The 15,679-nt window shown below is 41.6% G+C and overlaps 1 protein-coding gene across 4 annotated transcripts in view; it reads left to right on the top strand.

Moving 5' to 3' along the window:
- Usp45 (ubiquitin specific peptidase 45) overlaps positions 1 to 15,679 on the top strand; it is a 122,385-nt gene that overhangs the window by 27,681 nt on the left and 79,025 nt on the right. For all 4 annotated transcript variants that reach the window (XM_045155013.1, XM_045155011.1, XM_045155012.1 and 1 more), the window contains exon 5: positions 4,903 to 5,003. In XM_045155013.1, the coding sequence (XP_045010948.1) occupies positions 4,903 to 5,003 (101 nt within the window). The remainder of the gene's footprint in view (positions 1 to 4,902; positions 5,004 to 15,679) is intronic.

Here is a 15,679-nt window from a genome sequence, read left to right on the forward strand (position 1 = left end):
ATCAAAAGTATCATTCTCAGGCCATTTAGACCCATTGTCCAACTTATGGATGTGACCAAGCAGAGTTGCAGAGAAGATAAGATATCGTCCAAGAGTTGTAGAGGCTTTAAGTTCTTAAAAAGACAGGGAAAGAGCAAAAGAAGGATGAGAAAAAAATAAACCAGAGTGTTTATACAGAACACCAATATGACCCCCTGGCCCATCAGGGTGAATGGTACCTGTACCTTCCATGTGGGCAGAGGCCGTACAGGTTGCAACTATCGTCTTTTTAGCCTGTTAGTGGGTGAGGAGGGCGATTGTGCTCCTGATGGCTAAAGCAGCTGGCTGTGGAAGATGAAAGCGGCCAGCAGTGGAAGATGAGAGCTCAGGAGGAGGAGGGAGAGGGAGAGGAGGGAGGGAGAGGGGGTGTCTCGAGATTGTAACTGAACCAAAAGGCACCCCTTAGGGTATGGTAGACCAGAGAGCAGTAGACCCGAGGTGTCACCTGGCATGCCAGCACGGCTTCCATGAGCAGGGATGAAACCCAAGAGCAGGCCAACCTGTGAGGGATACTTGCCAAGAAGGAGGGAGGAGATGGAGAAGGGAAGAAGAGTGAGGCCAAATTGGATATGAGAGCCTGTATGAGGCAAGAGGGGCAAATGGCAGCTTGGTGGTCTGGTCAGGGAAAAGGAGGTCTGGCTGCCCAAGAGGGCAACCAGAAGCCTCCTATCCAAGTCATAAGCACCAGATGTAGGGTTCAGGAGTGACCAAGACCACGGAGACCACTCTGAGCCAAAGATGGAAGCTTTTATTCAGGAAAAGCATGAGCTTCCAAGACTGACTTTCAAGAGCAGAGCACAGTCAACTTTGAGATTACTGATAGTGGGGTTATATAGAGCTCTTAAATTGGGTTTGAGATTACTGATAGTGGGGTTATATAGAGCTCTTAAGTTGGGGGAAGGTGAGGAAGGGAAATAGCTAGGGTGTGAGACCAGAACAGTGACCAGGTGGGAGATAAAGAGGGAGGAAAACTAGACCTAGGGCATTGTTAGGCAAGGAAGGGAAAATGGCTGGGTGGTTCCCTGAGGAATGTTGATGACTCACATAAGTCTCTGTCATTCTCCTGCTGTCCTAGGTGGCTCCATGTTGTCCTGACCTACCAGATAATACCTGTGACTCTCTCAGAACAGTGCTTCGCATGTAGTAACTGCTCAGTAAAAAATTTGGTTATTGTGGTAGTTTGAATATATGGCCCCCAATATATTCAGTGTTTGGATCTGCAGCCACTGGCTGGAGGAGGTGGATCTTTGTGTCCAGCGCTAAAGTGTGGTGGTGAATTTGAGATTCCAATCTAAAGATATGCAAAGTGCTTTAGTTCTCCTGGAGTTCCTGAAGTGTGCTGTGGCTTGTGGCTTTCTCTCCGTTTTTCTCTCTTCTCTCGTCTTTTTAGAGGGTGCTAACTTCTACCATTATGGAACTTCCTAAGGATTTGTAAGTTTCAATAAATATCCCTTCCCCCATAATTGCCTGGTTTGTTAGTTCATCTCAGTGAACCTGCAACTGTCTGCTACAGTTATTTTAATGAAATCTAGAATTAAGTTAGAGTGTGCTGCCTTCTCTTTTGTATCCTTGTATAGAAAGTAAAATTGTCTCAGTAAAAATTTCTTGACAAATGAACAGTTTGTTTTATAATAGATGAGTAAATAGTGAACACATATTACAATATAAGCTTGTTAACTCCAATTGCTTAAATTTCATCATGGTGTATTGTTGGGCTCTGAAAGGCCCAGGCATGAGGCCTAGTGGAACTTCCTGAGCCTAGCTAAAGTTTGGCGACCTGTCTCTGGCCAGCTAGGACTCAGCAAGACACCTGATGGCTTCTTGCCTGCCACCTCCACGTGGCAATTTTAATTACCATTTCAATAGTTACAGTTTACTATTGGCCCTTACCCCCCCCCCCCCACTAAAATCCCCGCCTTCATCCCCAACATGATATAGGCAACTGCTCAGAGTAATAGAGTGAGTTGTTTCTGCGAGTTCTTGCTTCAAAAACCTCCCAACTCAGTGTGGTTTTTCTCCGGTGGCCAGGAGAGGTTTCTGAGTCGTCATACGCTCATCATTCTTCTCAATCCCTAGGGAGGAACCAGCAAGCTTGGTCCTTTCCTCAGCACTACCTGCCCGGGAAGGAGCCCGGCCGTGTATTGGAAAAAATGTTTTGGGGAAATTTCTTACATGTGTGTAATGTATGCACAATGTGCACATGTGTGAAGGCCATGGGAGAACTTAAGGTGTCTTTTATCACTCGTCTGCTTGTTTACTCGAGATGGAGTTTCTCACCCAACTTAATGCTGCCAGTTTTTGGTCAGATTTGCCAACCAGCCACCCCAGTTTTTCTCTGTTCTCTGCCCCCAGCAGGTCTGAGGTTACAGGCTTAAATGTGGCCAAGCTCCATCGCTTATTTTGGTGTCATAGAATCAAACTCAGGGCAAATCAGGCTTTCTCAGGCCCTCATGCTTTCATAACAAGCATTCTTACTCACTAAGCTTTCTCCCAGCACCCACAGGGAATGTTTGCTTTAACTTGTTCTCCCCCCTCCCCCGCCATGGGCAAAAAGAGTAGGTTGGTAAATATTTAACTGAATTTTGAATGTTATTTAGAAAAGGAGCCCAAATCTAATTTAGTAGCCATTCATCACTAATACTTATAGGACAAAAGATCAGATATGTAATGTAGTGTTTATATAACACTGTAGCAGTTACTTTCTTTCTGTTTGCTGGGACCGAACACCTGACCATAGGGGCATATGGAAGAATAGGTTTATTTCTGGCTTACAGTTTGTAGAGAAAGCATGACAGGAAAGGCATTTGGTTATCACATCTCTGCAACAACAGAGCACAAGTAGAAGGATTGAGTTCAGTGTGGCAAGTGGAGCAAGACTATAATACCTCAAGGCCCTCCTCCATTGACACACTTCCTCCAGCAAGGCTCCACCTTCCAAAGGCTCCACTATATGGGGATTTAAGCATGAGGCTATAGGGGACAATTTACATTGAAACCAACACCAACACCTTATGTTCATAAGATACCATCAAACCCATATTCTTGTATGATAATTGGGTTATTGTGGAAATACAGGAAACAGGTAAGGATAACAGAGAAGAAACATCCTAACATCAGAGGTATTTCTGAATAAACCTTATTGAGAGTTGTTTTCTGAGATATAGTCCTTCTAAATAAGTGACACATACACATACATACATGTCTTTACCATCTCTGTAAGTGGAAGCTCCATCACATATCTATCAAGCTAGAAGCCTGGCAGTTATTTTCACCCCTTTCAAAAAAATAAAATAAAACTTATGTGGCTGGAGAGATGGCTCAGCAGTCACAGTGCTTACCTGCAAAGCCTAATGACCTGGGCTTGATTCCTCAGTACCCATGTAAAGCCAGATGCATAATATGGCACATGCATCTAGAGTTCATTTTCAGTGGCTGGAGGACTTGGTGCACCCATTCTCTCTCTCTTAACCTGTCACTTTCTTGGCTTGTTAATACATAAATAAATTAAAAAAAAAAAAACTGTGCTGGAGGGATGGCTTAGCAGTTAAGGTGCTTGCCTGCAAAGCCAAAGGACCCAGGCTCAATTCTCATGACCCATGTTAGCCAGATACACAAGGGCCATATGTGTTTGGAGTTTGTCTGAAGTAGCTTGAGACCCTGGCATACCCATTCTCTCTCTCTCTCTTTCTATCCCTCTCTCTCTGTCAAATAAATAAAATAAAAATAAAATATAAAAACGTTTTTTAAACTTAAATTATTTTCAACCTTTTAATAAAAATAGAGAAAATGGTGTAATCATGGATCCCTCTATATGCTGTACCTGCATTGAGGCTTTATCAACTCATATAAGCCTCATTTAATCTAGGCCAGTATTTCTCAGCCTTGGTACCATTGGCATTTGGACTGTGACTTATCATTGTGGTAACTCTTTGTTGTACTGCTCCCCATATCACAGGCAGCCTAGCACTCCTGGTCTCTACCCACCAGGTGCCAGTAGCAATGAGGAAACAACTAGATATGTCTCCTGGAGACAGAATTGATTCTGGCTGAGAATTACTGACACATCTGTACCATTCCCTCTTTCCCCATAGCAGTTATTTTAAGACTTTCTTCTCTTTCAAATTGTATATCTAATTTATTATTATTTCTGCCTGAAAATTTTATATAATGATTCTTCATTTCTCTTCAGGCTCATGCTGCCATACCGATGTGATTCTGTTCCTGATGTCATCCAATCTAGTTATCCCTTTAAACAGAGTGATGTTTTCTTTTTTCCTCCCTTTCTTTCCTCCTTCTTTTTTGGCTTTTCAAGGTAGGGTCTCACTCTAGCTCAGGCTGACCTGGAATTCACTATGTAGTGTCAGGGTGGCCTTGAACTCTGGGCGATCCTTCTACCTCTGCCTCCCAAGTGCTGGGATTGGGATTAAAGGTGAGCGCCACCATGCCTAATCCCAGAGTGATGTTTTCAAAGTATAGACTGGAGCCAGGTATAGTGACACACCTGTTATCCTAATATTTGGGAAGTAGTGGCAGGAGCTTGTGAGTTCCAGACCAGTTTAGGATATGTAGCAAGGCAGTCTGAAAACACACATCCACACACACACATGGATATATACATTGGGCCATATCACTACCTGCTTGACCTTCCCTTCTTCCCTGTGTGACATTCTGTCTCATTTAAGTGAAACTGAACACTGACCTGTGAGATTCTGTATGAAATGTTCCTTACTTATTTTTCCAGGTGTAGCTAGTGCCTTCCCCTTTGTGTTCCTGCCCATATAATTTTTATACTTTGTTACCTAATGTGCAAAGTTATTGAAGGTGCTTTCATATTATTTGCTTAAATTTTATATTTTTTTTCAGGTGTTATGAGTGTGATGAAAAATTATCGACTCATTGTAATAAGAAGGTGTTAGCTCAGATAGTTGACTTTCTCCAGAAACATGTTTCTAAAACACAGACAGGTAAGCAAAGCAATTACTAAAGGAATTTGTATTAAATTATGATAACTCCCACTTTCCATAAGGCAATCATAGAAAATAACTTTGATTTTTACTGCAACCTTTCCATCTGTAATTTGAGCAAAAATACTGTGTCATACATTTTTAGCCAGCAATCTCATAATGTTACCTTGTGATTTGTTTGCATAACTAACATGAGAATCTAAAAGTGTGTAGTAACTAGCATGAGTTTTTTGAACCAAACATTCCTTGTTTGAATTTATTCTCTCATTTACTGGATATGTGACTTTTAATTTATAGTAGTTTCCTTGCTATAAAATTAGGATAATATATCTTTTAGGGTGTTAGGAAGCTTGGAGGTAATGTTTTATAAAAATTTAGATGTAACATTTTTTCCTCTTTTCTTTTTCTTAACAATTATTTATTTATGAGGGGGAGAGAGAATGGGCATGCCAGGGTCTCTAAGCCACTGCAAACAAACTGAGATTCATGTGCCACCATGTGCATCTGGCTTACGTGGAATCTGGGGAATAAACCTGGGTCCTTTGGCTTCAAAAGCAAGTACTTTAACCACTAAGTCATCTCCCCAGCCCTTTTTTTTTTTTTTAAAAATTTTTATTTATTTATTTGAGAGCGATAGACACAGAGAGAAAGACAGAGAGAGGGAGAGAGAGAGAATGGGTGCGCCAGGGCTTCCAGCCTCTGCAAACGAACTCCAGACGCGTGCGCCCCCTTGTGCATCTGGCTAACGTGGGACCTGGGGAACCGAGCCTTGAACTGGGGTCCTTAGGCTTCACAGGCAAGCGCTTAACCGCTAAGCCATCTCTCCAGCCCCCCCTTTTTTTTTTTGAGTTAGGGTCTCTCTCTAGCCCAGGGTGACCTGGAATTTAGTATGTAGCCTCAGGCTGACCTCGGATTCACAGTGATATTCCTACCTCTGCCCTCTTAGGGCTGGGATTAAAAGTGTGTTCAACCAGGCCTGGCTTTATCTTTTGTGTTTTCAAGGCAAAGTCTCAGTCTAGCCCATGCTGACCTGAAACTCACTCTGTAGCATAGACAAACATATGTATGTATAATTCTGCCTTTGCATGCTGGAATTAAAGTTGTGCACCACCAAAAAAAAAAAATTAGAGGTAAAATATATGAAAACATCTGAGCAGTATTTGACACATGTTTTTTGGAAGTGGTGTTTGTTATGTGTGTTACATAATTATTGAGTAGTTCTAGCCTGTCTGGACCCAGGCTGCCTACAGGACTGCTCTCCCTTCATGTACCGGCCTCAAGCTTGAGGGTTTTCAGGGCAATCTCACAGCAGTCCTCCTACCTCTGCCTCCCGAGTGCTGGGATTAAAGGCGTGTGCCACCACGTCTGGCTTTTTTTTTTTTCTTTTCAAAAAAAATTTTTATTGACAACTTCCATGATTATAAATAGTATTCCATGGTAATGCCCTCCCTCCCCCTACTTTCCCCTTTGAAACTCCATTCTCCATCATATCCCCTCCCCCTCTCAATCAGTCTCTCTTTTATTTTGATGTCATGCTCTTTTCCTCCTATTATGATAGTCTTGTGTAGGTAGTGTCAGGCACTGTGAGGTCATGGATATCCAGGCCATTTTATGTCTGGAGGGAGCACGCTGTAAGGAGTCCTACCCTTCCTTTGGCTCTTATATTCTTTCCGCCACCTCTTCCGCAATAGATCCTGAGTCGTGGAAGGTGTAGGGCACTATATTTCTGAATAACTGGTTGCAAATCTGGAAGAGTCTCACTATTTCTTCAGATGTGATAATTTGCTGGAAAAATTCAGAGGATTCAGGGAATTGCTATGCTTACAGTTTTATTATAGCACAAAAGGTTGCTATTCAGGATCAGGCAAAAGAAAAGGCATGGGCAGTCCCAAGTCAGAAGCCTCTCTGTGTTCTCTATAGGCTTTGAGACCCTCCCCCAGGATTATGTGACAGTATGCTGAGATTGGCTCTTTTTCTTTTATTTTGATACATGACCTTGTTCAGTGGCTTGTCTGTATTCAAACTCACTGTTCTCCTGCCCTGCACCACTTGATACTGAAATTATAGGCATTAGCCACTGTATCACGTATTTGTAGAGTAATGTTAATGGGGACACTCACTGGGGCATTGTTGTTGAGAATTTTAAGTGGGATTTCCTTATGTAGACATGATTGACTGAATCATTGTCCCCTTTAATTCAGTACATTCTACAGTGTTCTACCCTGTAATCATATGGTTTGGTTTCTAGCATGACCCGTCCTCATCCTGACTCATTTCTTTTTTTTTTTTTTTTAATTTTTTATTTATTTATTTGAGAGTGACAGACACAGAGAGAAAGACAGATAGAGGGAGAGAGAGAGACTGGGCGCGCCAGGGCTTCCAGCCTCTGCAAACGAACTCCAGACGCATGCGCCCCCTTGTGCATCTGGCTAACGTGGGACCTGGGGAACTGAGCCTCGAACCGGGGTCCTTAGGCTTCACAGGCAAGCGCTTAACCGCATAGCCATCTCTCCAGCCCTCCTGACTCATTTCTTTATCATCAACTGTTTTGAAGTCCTCAGTGGGTCATTTTGTTAATGTAAACTATCTGTGGTCCAAGGGGCCACCTTGAGTAACAGACATTCTTGTCACTCTGAAAGTTTAAGAGTTAAGTGTACTTGCCAGCAAACTGGGACAAAAACCAGCCTAATCCTTTATTACATAATAGCAATGTGTTATTTAGATGTTGCAATTAACATGAGTAATATACATGTTTATGTAAATTTAAAGTATATGGAGAAATGTTTATGTAAAACTAGTGTTTTCCACATGCTAGGTATTACACTTGGTATGTAGTACTGAGACAGAAAATGGTTTTGCTGTCTTTGGCTTTACAGGGAGTCAGACCAAAATAAGAAAATATAACTTCTAGTAAGTAATACAATGGAAAGACTGCAATAATATGTGAATCTAGTCTCAGTGATTGAGCGAGGCTAATATAGCTAATGTGTCGTTTGTTGGACAGAGTAGGATGAGATAAAGTTACAAAATAGATGGGCAGGAATTTCATAGTAAAATATGTTTATTTGGAAGTGAAATGAAAAGTTATTTTGCAGTTTTAAACAGTTAATTATTACAGTTCTTTTTCTAAAAACTAAAGGCAACTGATTATTATATGGAAAGTATATTGGTTGTCAGCTTGACAGGATCTAGAATGACATAGGAGCCTCTCAGCACACCTGTGAGGATTGTCTTGAGTAGGTTAATTGGGGTGAGAAGACCTTATTAACTGGGCAGCAGCTCCATCCCATTCTGAAAGAAATGAAAGCAATCTGAGCAGTACTGTTTACTAATCTGCTTCTTGTCAGAAGCTGCCTCAAACTTTTGCCACCTTACTTCCCACATATGATGCCTGTAACCTCACACCATATAGTCCTTCTTTAGCAGTTTAGAAGTTGCTTCTTGTCAGACCATATGGTCACAGCAAGGAGAAAGTAACTAACTAATGTAGAGAGGGCTGGTGGGAAGTGTACATGATATGTTTGAGATGCTTTTGAAGCAGAAATGGACTGCTTAGAAGGTAGCATCAGGAACTGGAAAATTATATAAAAATAGTTTAGTTACCATAAAAGGTTTTGTTTTTGTTCTTTTTTTGTTAAATGTTTTATTGATAATTTTTATGCATATAATGTATTTTGATCATAATTCTCTCCCATTACTTTCTTCTGTTTTCTGTTTCCTCCTCCCTTTTTACTGATCCCTTTCTTCTTTCCAAGTAGTCCCTTTTCTAATTTGATGTATTTTTTTTGCCCCCCGCAACCCCCATCATTTATGACAACATGTTGATGGGCCCAATATCATATAGTTGTTGGGCAGGTAATGACAGCCTCTGTGAGTTCATGAATGCAATGGTCACTTTCTGTCTGGATGACAAGTTTGTAACACATTCCTTCCCATTCTTTGGCTCTGACATTCTTTCTTTCTTTTTAATTTTGAAATATTTTACTTATGTATTTGAGAGAGAAAAAGAGGCAGAGAGAGAATGGGTATGCCAGGGCCTCTAGCCACTGCAAACAAACTCCAGATATAAATGGCACCACCTTGCATATCTGGTTTTACATGATTACAAGGGAATTAAACTCAGGTCTTTAGGCTTTGCAGGCAAGTGCCTTAATGGCTGAGCCATCTCTCCAGCTCTTTAATTTTTTTTTATTATTTATTGACTTTTTTCAATAAAAAGGTTGTATTCTTAACCCCCCTCCCCCCACACACACACACTTCTCCTCTGCCTCAATTTGGCTGAGGTTCTTCTTCAGTGGGGTTGTTGGTATTCATGGTGGGGACCAAGGGACTTAAATCAGTCTCTGCAGGGGGCAGGCAACATCATGCCTCAGGCTATTCCTACTCACCCTGAGGCCCTTACATTCATTCCATCCCCTCCTCCACAATGTTCCCTGAGCCTCTGCAGGCAAGATAGGATCTCATTTAGTGTTACTTTCTTTGTAGACTCTGGTTCTCTGTTTTGTTGAGGTTTGCAGTGACCACAGTGTCTCTTGCCTCCGTTTCCTTGGAACTGGTTTTCAGGCTAGCCTGCAGAACAACATTTGTGTCATTGCTTCCTCTGTAATGATTTCTGTGTTCAGATAGATGAGGTGGAGGTGAGCCATCTCCTGGTAGACATTCCCCTCTTCCTTCTACTCCTCCCTTTCCCCCTTTTTTGCTTTCTGAGGTAGGGTCTTTATCTAGTCCAGGCCGACCTGGAATTCACTCTGTAGTCTCTGGGTGGCCTTGAACTCATGGAGAGTCTCTTACCTCTGTCTCCCAAGTGCTGGGATTAAAGACGTGTGCCACCATGCCTGGCTAGCTCTCTCTTCTTCTTTTTAAAAATATTTTATATTTATTTATTTGACAGAGAAAGAGGGAGAGAGAGAGAGTGAGAAAATGGGCACACCAGGGCCTCCAGCCACTGCTAGCTAACTCCAGATGCATGTGCCTCCTTGTACATCTGGCTATAGCTCTCTCTTCTTGATGAGTTGATGTATCTTTGTTCTCCCCAGTATTCTACTCCATCTCTAAAATAGAAGAGAGTCTTCAACCAAAAGTGAGAACAGTTTGAAGAAAATGGCATAAGTCTGGTTATTAGAGAGATATATTGATGTATATGCCCACTTTTCTTAGTTAAAGAGCAGTGGAGGTTCTCTCTAGAGCCGATTGGTTTCCTGTCCTAGGAAATCTGGCTTGGTTCCCAGAGCCAGATATGGGTTCACCCCCACTGTGTGGGTCTCATGTCCAATCTGTAAGCAATTGGTTACCTACATCAGCTGTGTGCCACTATTGCACATGTGTATGCTTCTTGCTTGGCTGGTTGGTTTTGTAACTGGCAGGATCTCCTGCTTATTCAGTCTGTTGATAACTATTATTTTCCAGCCACTCTCATAGCACTTTCTAGCACTGTGAGGGCTAGTGGAGAGGGAACTGAATTCCCTGTCAGTTCCAGCATTGTCACCTGATGTCCTGTGGCCACAGGTGACGGTGTCTTATAGCAGTAGGAACTTAACGTTTTTTAGCTTTTGCAGGTAACCAAGTGTTTTGGCAGTGGCCTATATTATGTTCGAGAACTTGTGTCTCCCTGACCAGTAGCTCATTGTAGGGGGATCCTAATTCTGCCCCTGGGAATTATCAGCCAAAATCCATGGTTTTAGGGTTATACTTTCTCCACCTTTTATGGAGCTCTTCTATTCAGGTCTCTCATCTCCCTTATTGAGGGTATTGACTTATAGAATGGTATTCAGGAAGAAGGTTTCTATGGAATTTAATCATGTTGCCATTAGTTTTGTGTTTTCCTTCATTATCCCCTTCCTTTACCCCTGAGGTTTTTCCTTCCCTCTCTCCCTCCCTTTCTTCCTTTCATTTTATTCTTTTTCTTTTCTTTTTGTTCAAGGTAGGGTTTTGCTCTAGCCCAGGCTGACCTGGAATTCACTCTGTAGTCTCACAGTGGCCTTAAACTCATGGTGGTCCTCCTACCTCTGCCTCCTGAGTGCTGGGATTAAAGGCATGCACCACCATGCCTGGCTGGCTGTCTTCCTTCTCCCCTCCCCTCCCCTCCCCTCCCCTCCCCTCCCCTCCCCTCCCCTCCCCTCCCCTCCCCTCCCCTCCCCTCCCCTCCCCTCCCCTCCCCTCCCCTTTCCTTCCTTTATATTCCCTTCCCTTCCTTCCTTTCCCTCTCCTCCCCTCCTCTCCCCTTCCCTTCCCTTCCCTCCTATTTTACTTTTTTTTTTTTTTTTTGAGAGAAAGAGGGTGAGAGATAGGTGCACCAGGGCCTCCAGCCACTGCAAATGAACTCCAGATGCACGTGCCACCTTTGTTTTGCCTGTTTGTGTAGTGTGATGCAAAAAGTATAGTGGATCAGTGGGGAATGCTGTGGAATGGTAACCTAGACTAAAAGAGCCAAGACAAACAGGATGTGGTGGTGCACGCCTTTAATCCTAGCACTTGGGAGGCAGAGGTAGGATCACTGTGAGTTCTCGGCCACCCTGAGATTACATAGTTAATTCCAGGTCAGCCTGGACCAGAGTGGGACCCTACCTCAGAAAAAAAAAAAGGCAAGACAATAAATATATAAAAGAAATCACATTTAGTTTTGCCTGTTTGTGTAGTGTGATGCAAAAAGTGCTGGAATTAAAGGTGTGCACCACCATGTCCGGCCTTGGTTTTTACCTTTTAATTTTTGTTTTTCTTTTTTACAAAAAAAGGAATTGACAATTGAAGGGGGCTACTTAGGAAGAAGTTTAGCCAGAGTGGCAAAGGGGTGAGAGAGGGTAATGGAGGGAGACTATGATCAAACTATATTATATACATGTCTGAAATTGTCAAAAATAAAACTGAAAAACAATAGAAAAAATTATTAAAAGCAGCAAGTGGAGAAGGGTGTAAGTTGTGCTGGCATCCAAACAGAAAATGTATTTGTTTAAATATTCATGGCATATATCTTGGGAGGCATACCAGAAACTAGGCATCAGTTTTTCCTTTTGTTTCTGTTTTTTAAAACATTTTTTATTTTTATTTTTATTCATTTGAGAGAGAGAAAGAGGCCGAGAGAGAGAGAATGGTTGCATCAGGGCCCCCAATCATTGCAAATGAACTCCAGACACATGTGCAATCTTTTTTTTTTTTTAAATTTTTTTATTTATTTATTTGAGAGTGACAGACAGAGAGAGAAAGACAGATAGAGGGAGAAAGAGAGAATGGGCGCACCAGGGCTTCCAGCCTCTGCAAACGAACTCCAGACGCGTGCGCCCCCTTGTGCATCTGGCTAACGTGGGACCTGGGGAACTGAGCCTCGAACCGGGGTCCTTAGGCTTCACAGGCAAGCGCTTAACCGCTAAGCCATCTCTCCAGCCCACATGTGCAATCTTGTACATCTGGCTTACGTGGGTCCTGGGGAATTGAACATGGATCCTTTGGCTTTGCAGGCAAGTGCCTTAACCACTAAGCAATCCCTCCAGCCCCCAGTTTTTCCTTTTAAAGATTAAACTTTTCAGCTGTGGAAATGGGCAAATTGCATTATTACTCCATGACTGGTTTAAGTAATTGCATTAAGCAGTTGAGACGAAGCCAGTGCAGGTTCCCAGAAGAATGTGTCCAGCTGTGTGAATCTCACATCTGATGTTAGGATTAACCCCCCCCCCCCATGCCATACGCATAATGAAAAGGTCATATATAGCACAAGATTGAAAGAAAAGAGGAAAAAATTCTTGTGAGACCTAACCAGAGATACATATTATTAAAAGGTAGACAAAGAACTAGAGAAAATGTCAGTGGTTGCCAGGGATTGGGGGTTAGGGGCGGGAAGAACAGACAAAGCACAGAAGTATTTTAGGGCAGTGAAACTATGCTATGTGATGTTGAAAAAAATCTACATACATGTCGTTGCATGTTTGTCTAGCCTTGTAGAATGTATACCACCATAGGTAAACACAACATGAACTACAGAGGCTGGGCGACAGTGATGTGTCCCTATAGATTCATCACTGAGAACAAGTGAACCATTCTGGTGGAGGAGGCTGACAAAAGAAGCTTTGCCTGTCCAGGGATAAGAGCATGTGGCACAATTTCACTGTGAACTTAAAACCTGTTCCAAAAAAAAAAAAATACATATACACACACACACACACACATATATGTGTTAGAATGTGTATATATATTTTAAATGTGTGTCATGTTCTCTGAAAGGTTCATGAAATATGTAACTTCAAGTCTTATATCATTGGTGTATTATTATAAATGCTGAATGTAAGAATTTCTGATGAAATTCTTCATTATGGTTTCCTTTCTGTGAACTGTGCAGGTGATTGAAAACCCATGTTTTCAAACATAATACACTTGATAATTTTAATGCTGGTAGGGTGCCATTTTTAACAAGACTAAAGAAAATAAAGTATATCCCATTGTGTTCATTATTCTATGCTCCTGGTATCCAGGGGTATCCAACCTTTTTGACATTATAACATTATGTCATCTATAGAGGTGTTTGATCACATTCATAGCTATTTTGGGAAGATATGAATTATGCTCGTTCTTTGTTTGTGTGTTTGAGGTAGGGTCTTGCTCTGGCCTAGGCTGGTTTCAAACTCACTATGTATTCTCAGGCTGGGCTGAAACTCACAGTGATCCTCCTACCTCTGTCTCCCGAGTGCTGGGAATTAAAGGCGTGTGCCACCACTCTTGGCTCTTTGTTTCAGAAAGTAAGTTTTCTATATTAAAATATATATATATATATATGTGTGTGTGTGTGTGTATATATATATATATATATATATATATATATATATATATATATATATATATATGGTGGCTGGAGAGATGGTTTAGCAATTAAGGTACTTGCCTGCACAGCCTAAATACCTGTGTTCGATTCCCCAGATCCCTTGTAAGTCAGATGCACAAGGTGATACATGTGCAAGGGCATGTGTCTGGAGTTCAATTACTGTGGCTGGAGGCTCTGGTGTGCCAGTTCTTTTCCCTTGCCCCTCTTGCTTTCTCTTATTAAAAAAATAAATATTTTGGGCTTGCCTCAAAAAAAAAATTTTTTTTTCAAGGTGGCACATGTGTCTGGAGTTCGTTTGTAGTGACTAGAGGCCTTGGCATGCACGATCTGTATCTCACTCAAAATAAATAAAAATATTATTTATTTTTACTCATTTGCACTTGCCAGGGTCTCTTGCTGCTGTAAATGAGTGCCAGATGTTTGATGGGTGCTGGGGAATCAAGCCTGGGCTGGCAGGCCATCTCCCCATCAACTCTGTATTTTATCTATTTGCAACCAGAGTGATACAGAGAGAAGAGAGACAGACACTAGGGCACAGTGCTGCTGCAGATGCACTCCAGATGCATGTGCCACCCTGTGCACCTGTCTTTACATGGTTACTCAGGGACTGAACAAAGGTCATGAGTCTTTGCTGGCAAGCACTTTTTTTTATTTTAAAGTAAAATATTAAGTGGTGTGGTAGAGTCTGACTTGTATCTGAGGATAAATACTATGACCTTGTAGTGTGGAAACTGGAAAGTGATTTTAATTTTTAATGCTGCTTTAAAAATATTTTTATTTATTTATTTGATTGGGAGGGAGGGAAGAAAGAAGGGTGGAAGAGAGAGAGAGAGAATGGGTGCACCAGGGCCTCCAGCCATTGCAAACGAATTCCAGATACATGTGCCACCTGTGCATCTGGCTTACATGGGCCCTGGGGAATTGAACCTGGGTTATTTGGCTTTGCAGGCAAGCACTGCTAAACCCTCTCTCCAGTCCATAATGCTACTTTTCTTTTTTTTTTTTCTGCTTTTTTTTTAAAAGGTAAATACTGTTTCTTTTGCCATGAAGTGAAAATCCTGGTTTTTTTTTTATTTTCAAAGAGTAAATATTAAAGTAAATATTAAAAAGTTGTTACTTGCATGTATACAAAAAATTGGGAAAGAAAAGATATTAGATATTTAAAAATAAGAAGCTTACTGCAGGAGGATCAGGAAAGACCTTGTCACAAAAAAATAAAAAATAAAGAAAAAATAACCAACAAACAATTCTCCCCGAACACAACCAGCCAAACAAAAATTTTTTACACGAAGGGATTTCAATTCATGGTTCTTTATCTCAACCATATAATAGAAAATTGAGTAGCCATTTTTTCATTTCTCCCAAAGATGGCAGAAAACTAGATGCAGGGCTACAGGGATGGCTTAGCAGTTAAGGCATTTGCCTGCAAAGCTAAAGGACCCAGGTTTGAGTCCCCAGGACCTACATTACCAGATGCACAAGGGGGCACATGTGTTTGGAGTTTGCTTGCAGTGGCTGGAGGCCCTGGTATACCCATTCTCTCTGTCTCTCTCTGTCAAATAAATAAATAATATAATAAAACAAAATATAAGAAAACTAGATGCAGGGGAAGTGAATTGCATACATTGGGTGCCTAAGCCATTAGGGTTTAATTCTTTTGAGGAACCATTTGAATAGGATTACCATAAACTATAACTAATAAAGCTGAAAATCCAAACACCTAAAATGTCCAGAAATTGATTACATCCAGTGTTCGCCTGACTGGAATGGACTTCCATTTCCTAGTGCCACTAACATTTCGTGGGTCTCTTAAACTGTTGAGATATATATAACCTCATTATCAGGGCTAGAGATAAGGCTTAACAGTTAA

This window comes from Jaculus jaculus, chromosome 7 (assembly GCF_020740685.1).
Source record: "Jaculus jaculus isolate mJacJac1 chromosome 7, mJacJac1.mat.Y.cur, whole genome shotgun sequence".
Taxonomy (NCBI): domain Eukaryota; kingdom Metazoa; phylum Chordata; class Mammalia; order Rodentia; family Dipodidae; genus Jaculus; species Jaculus jaculus.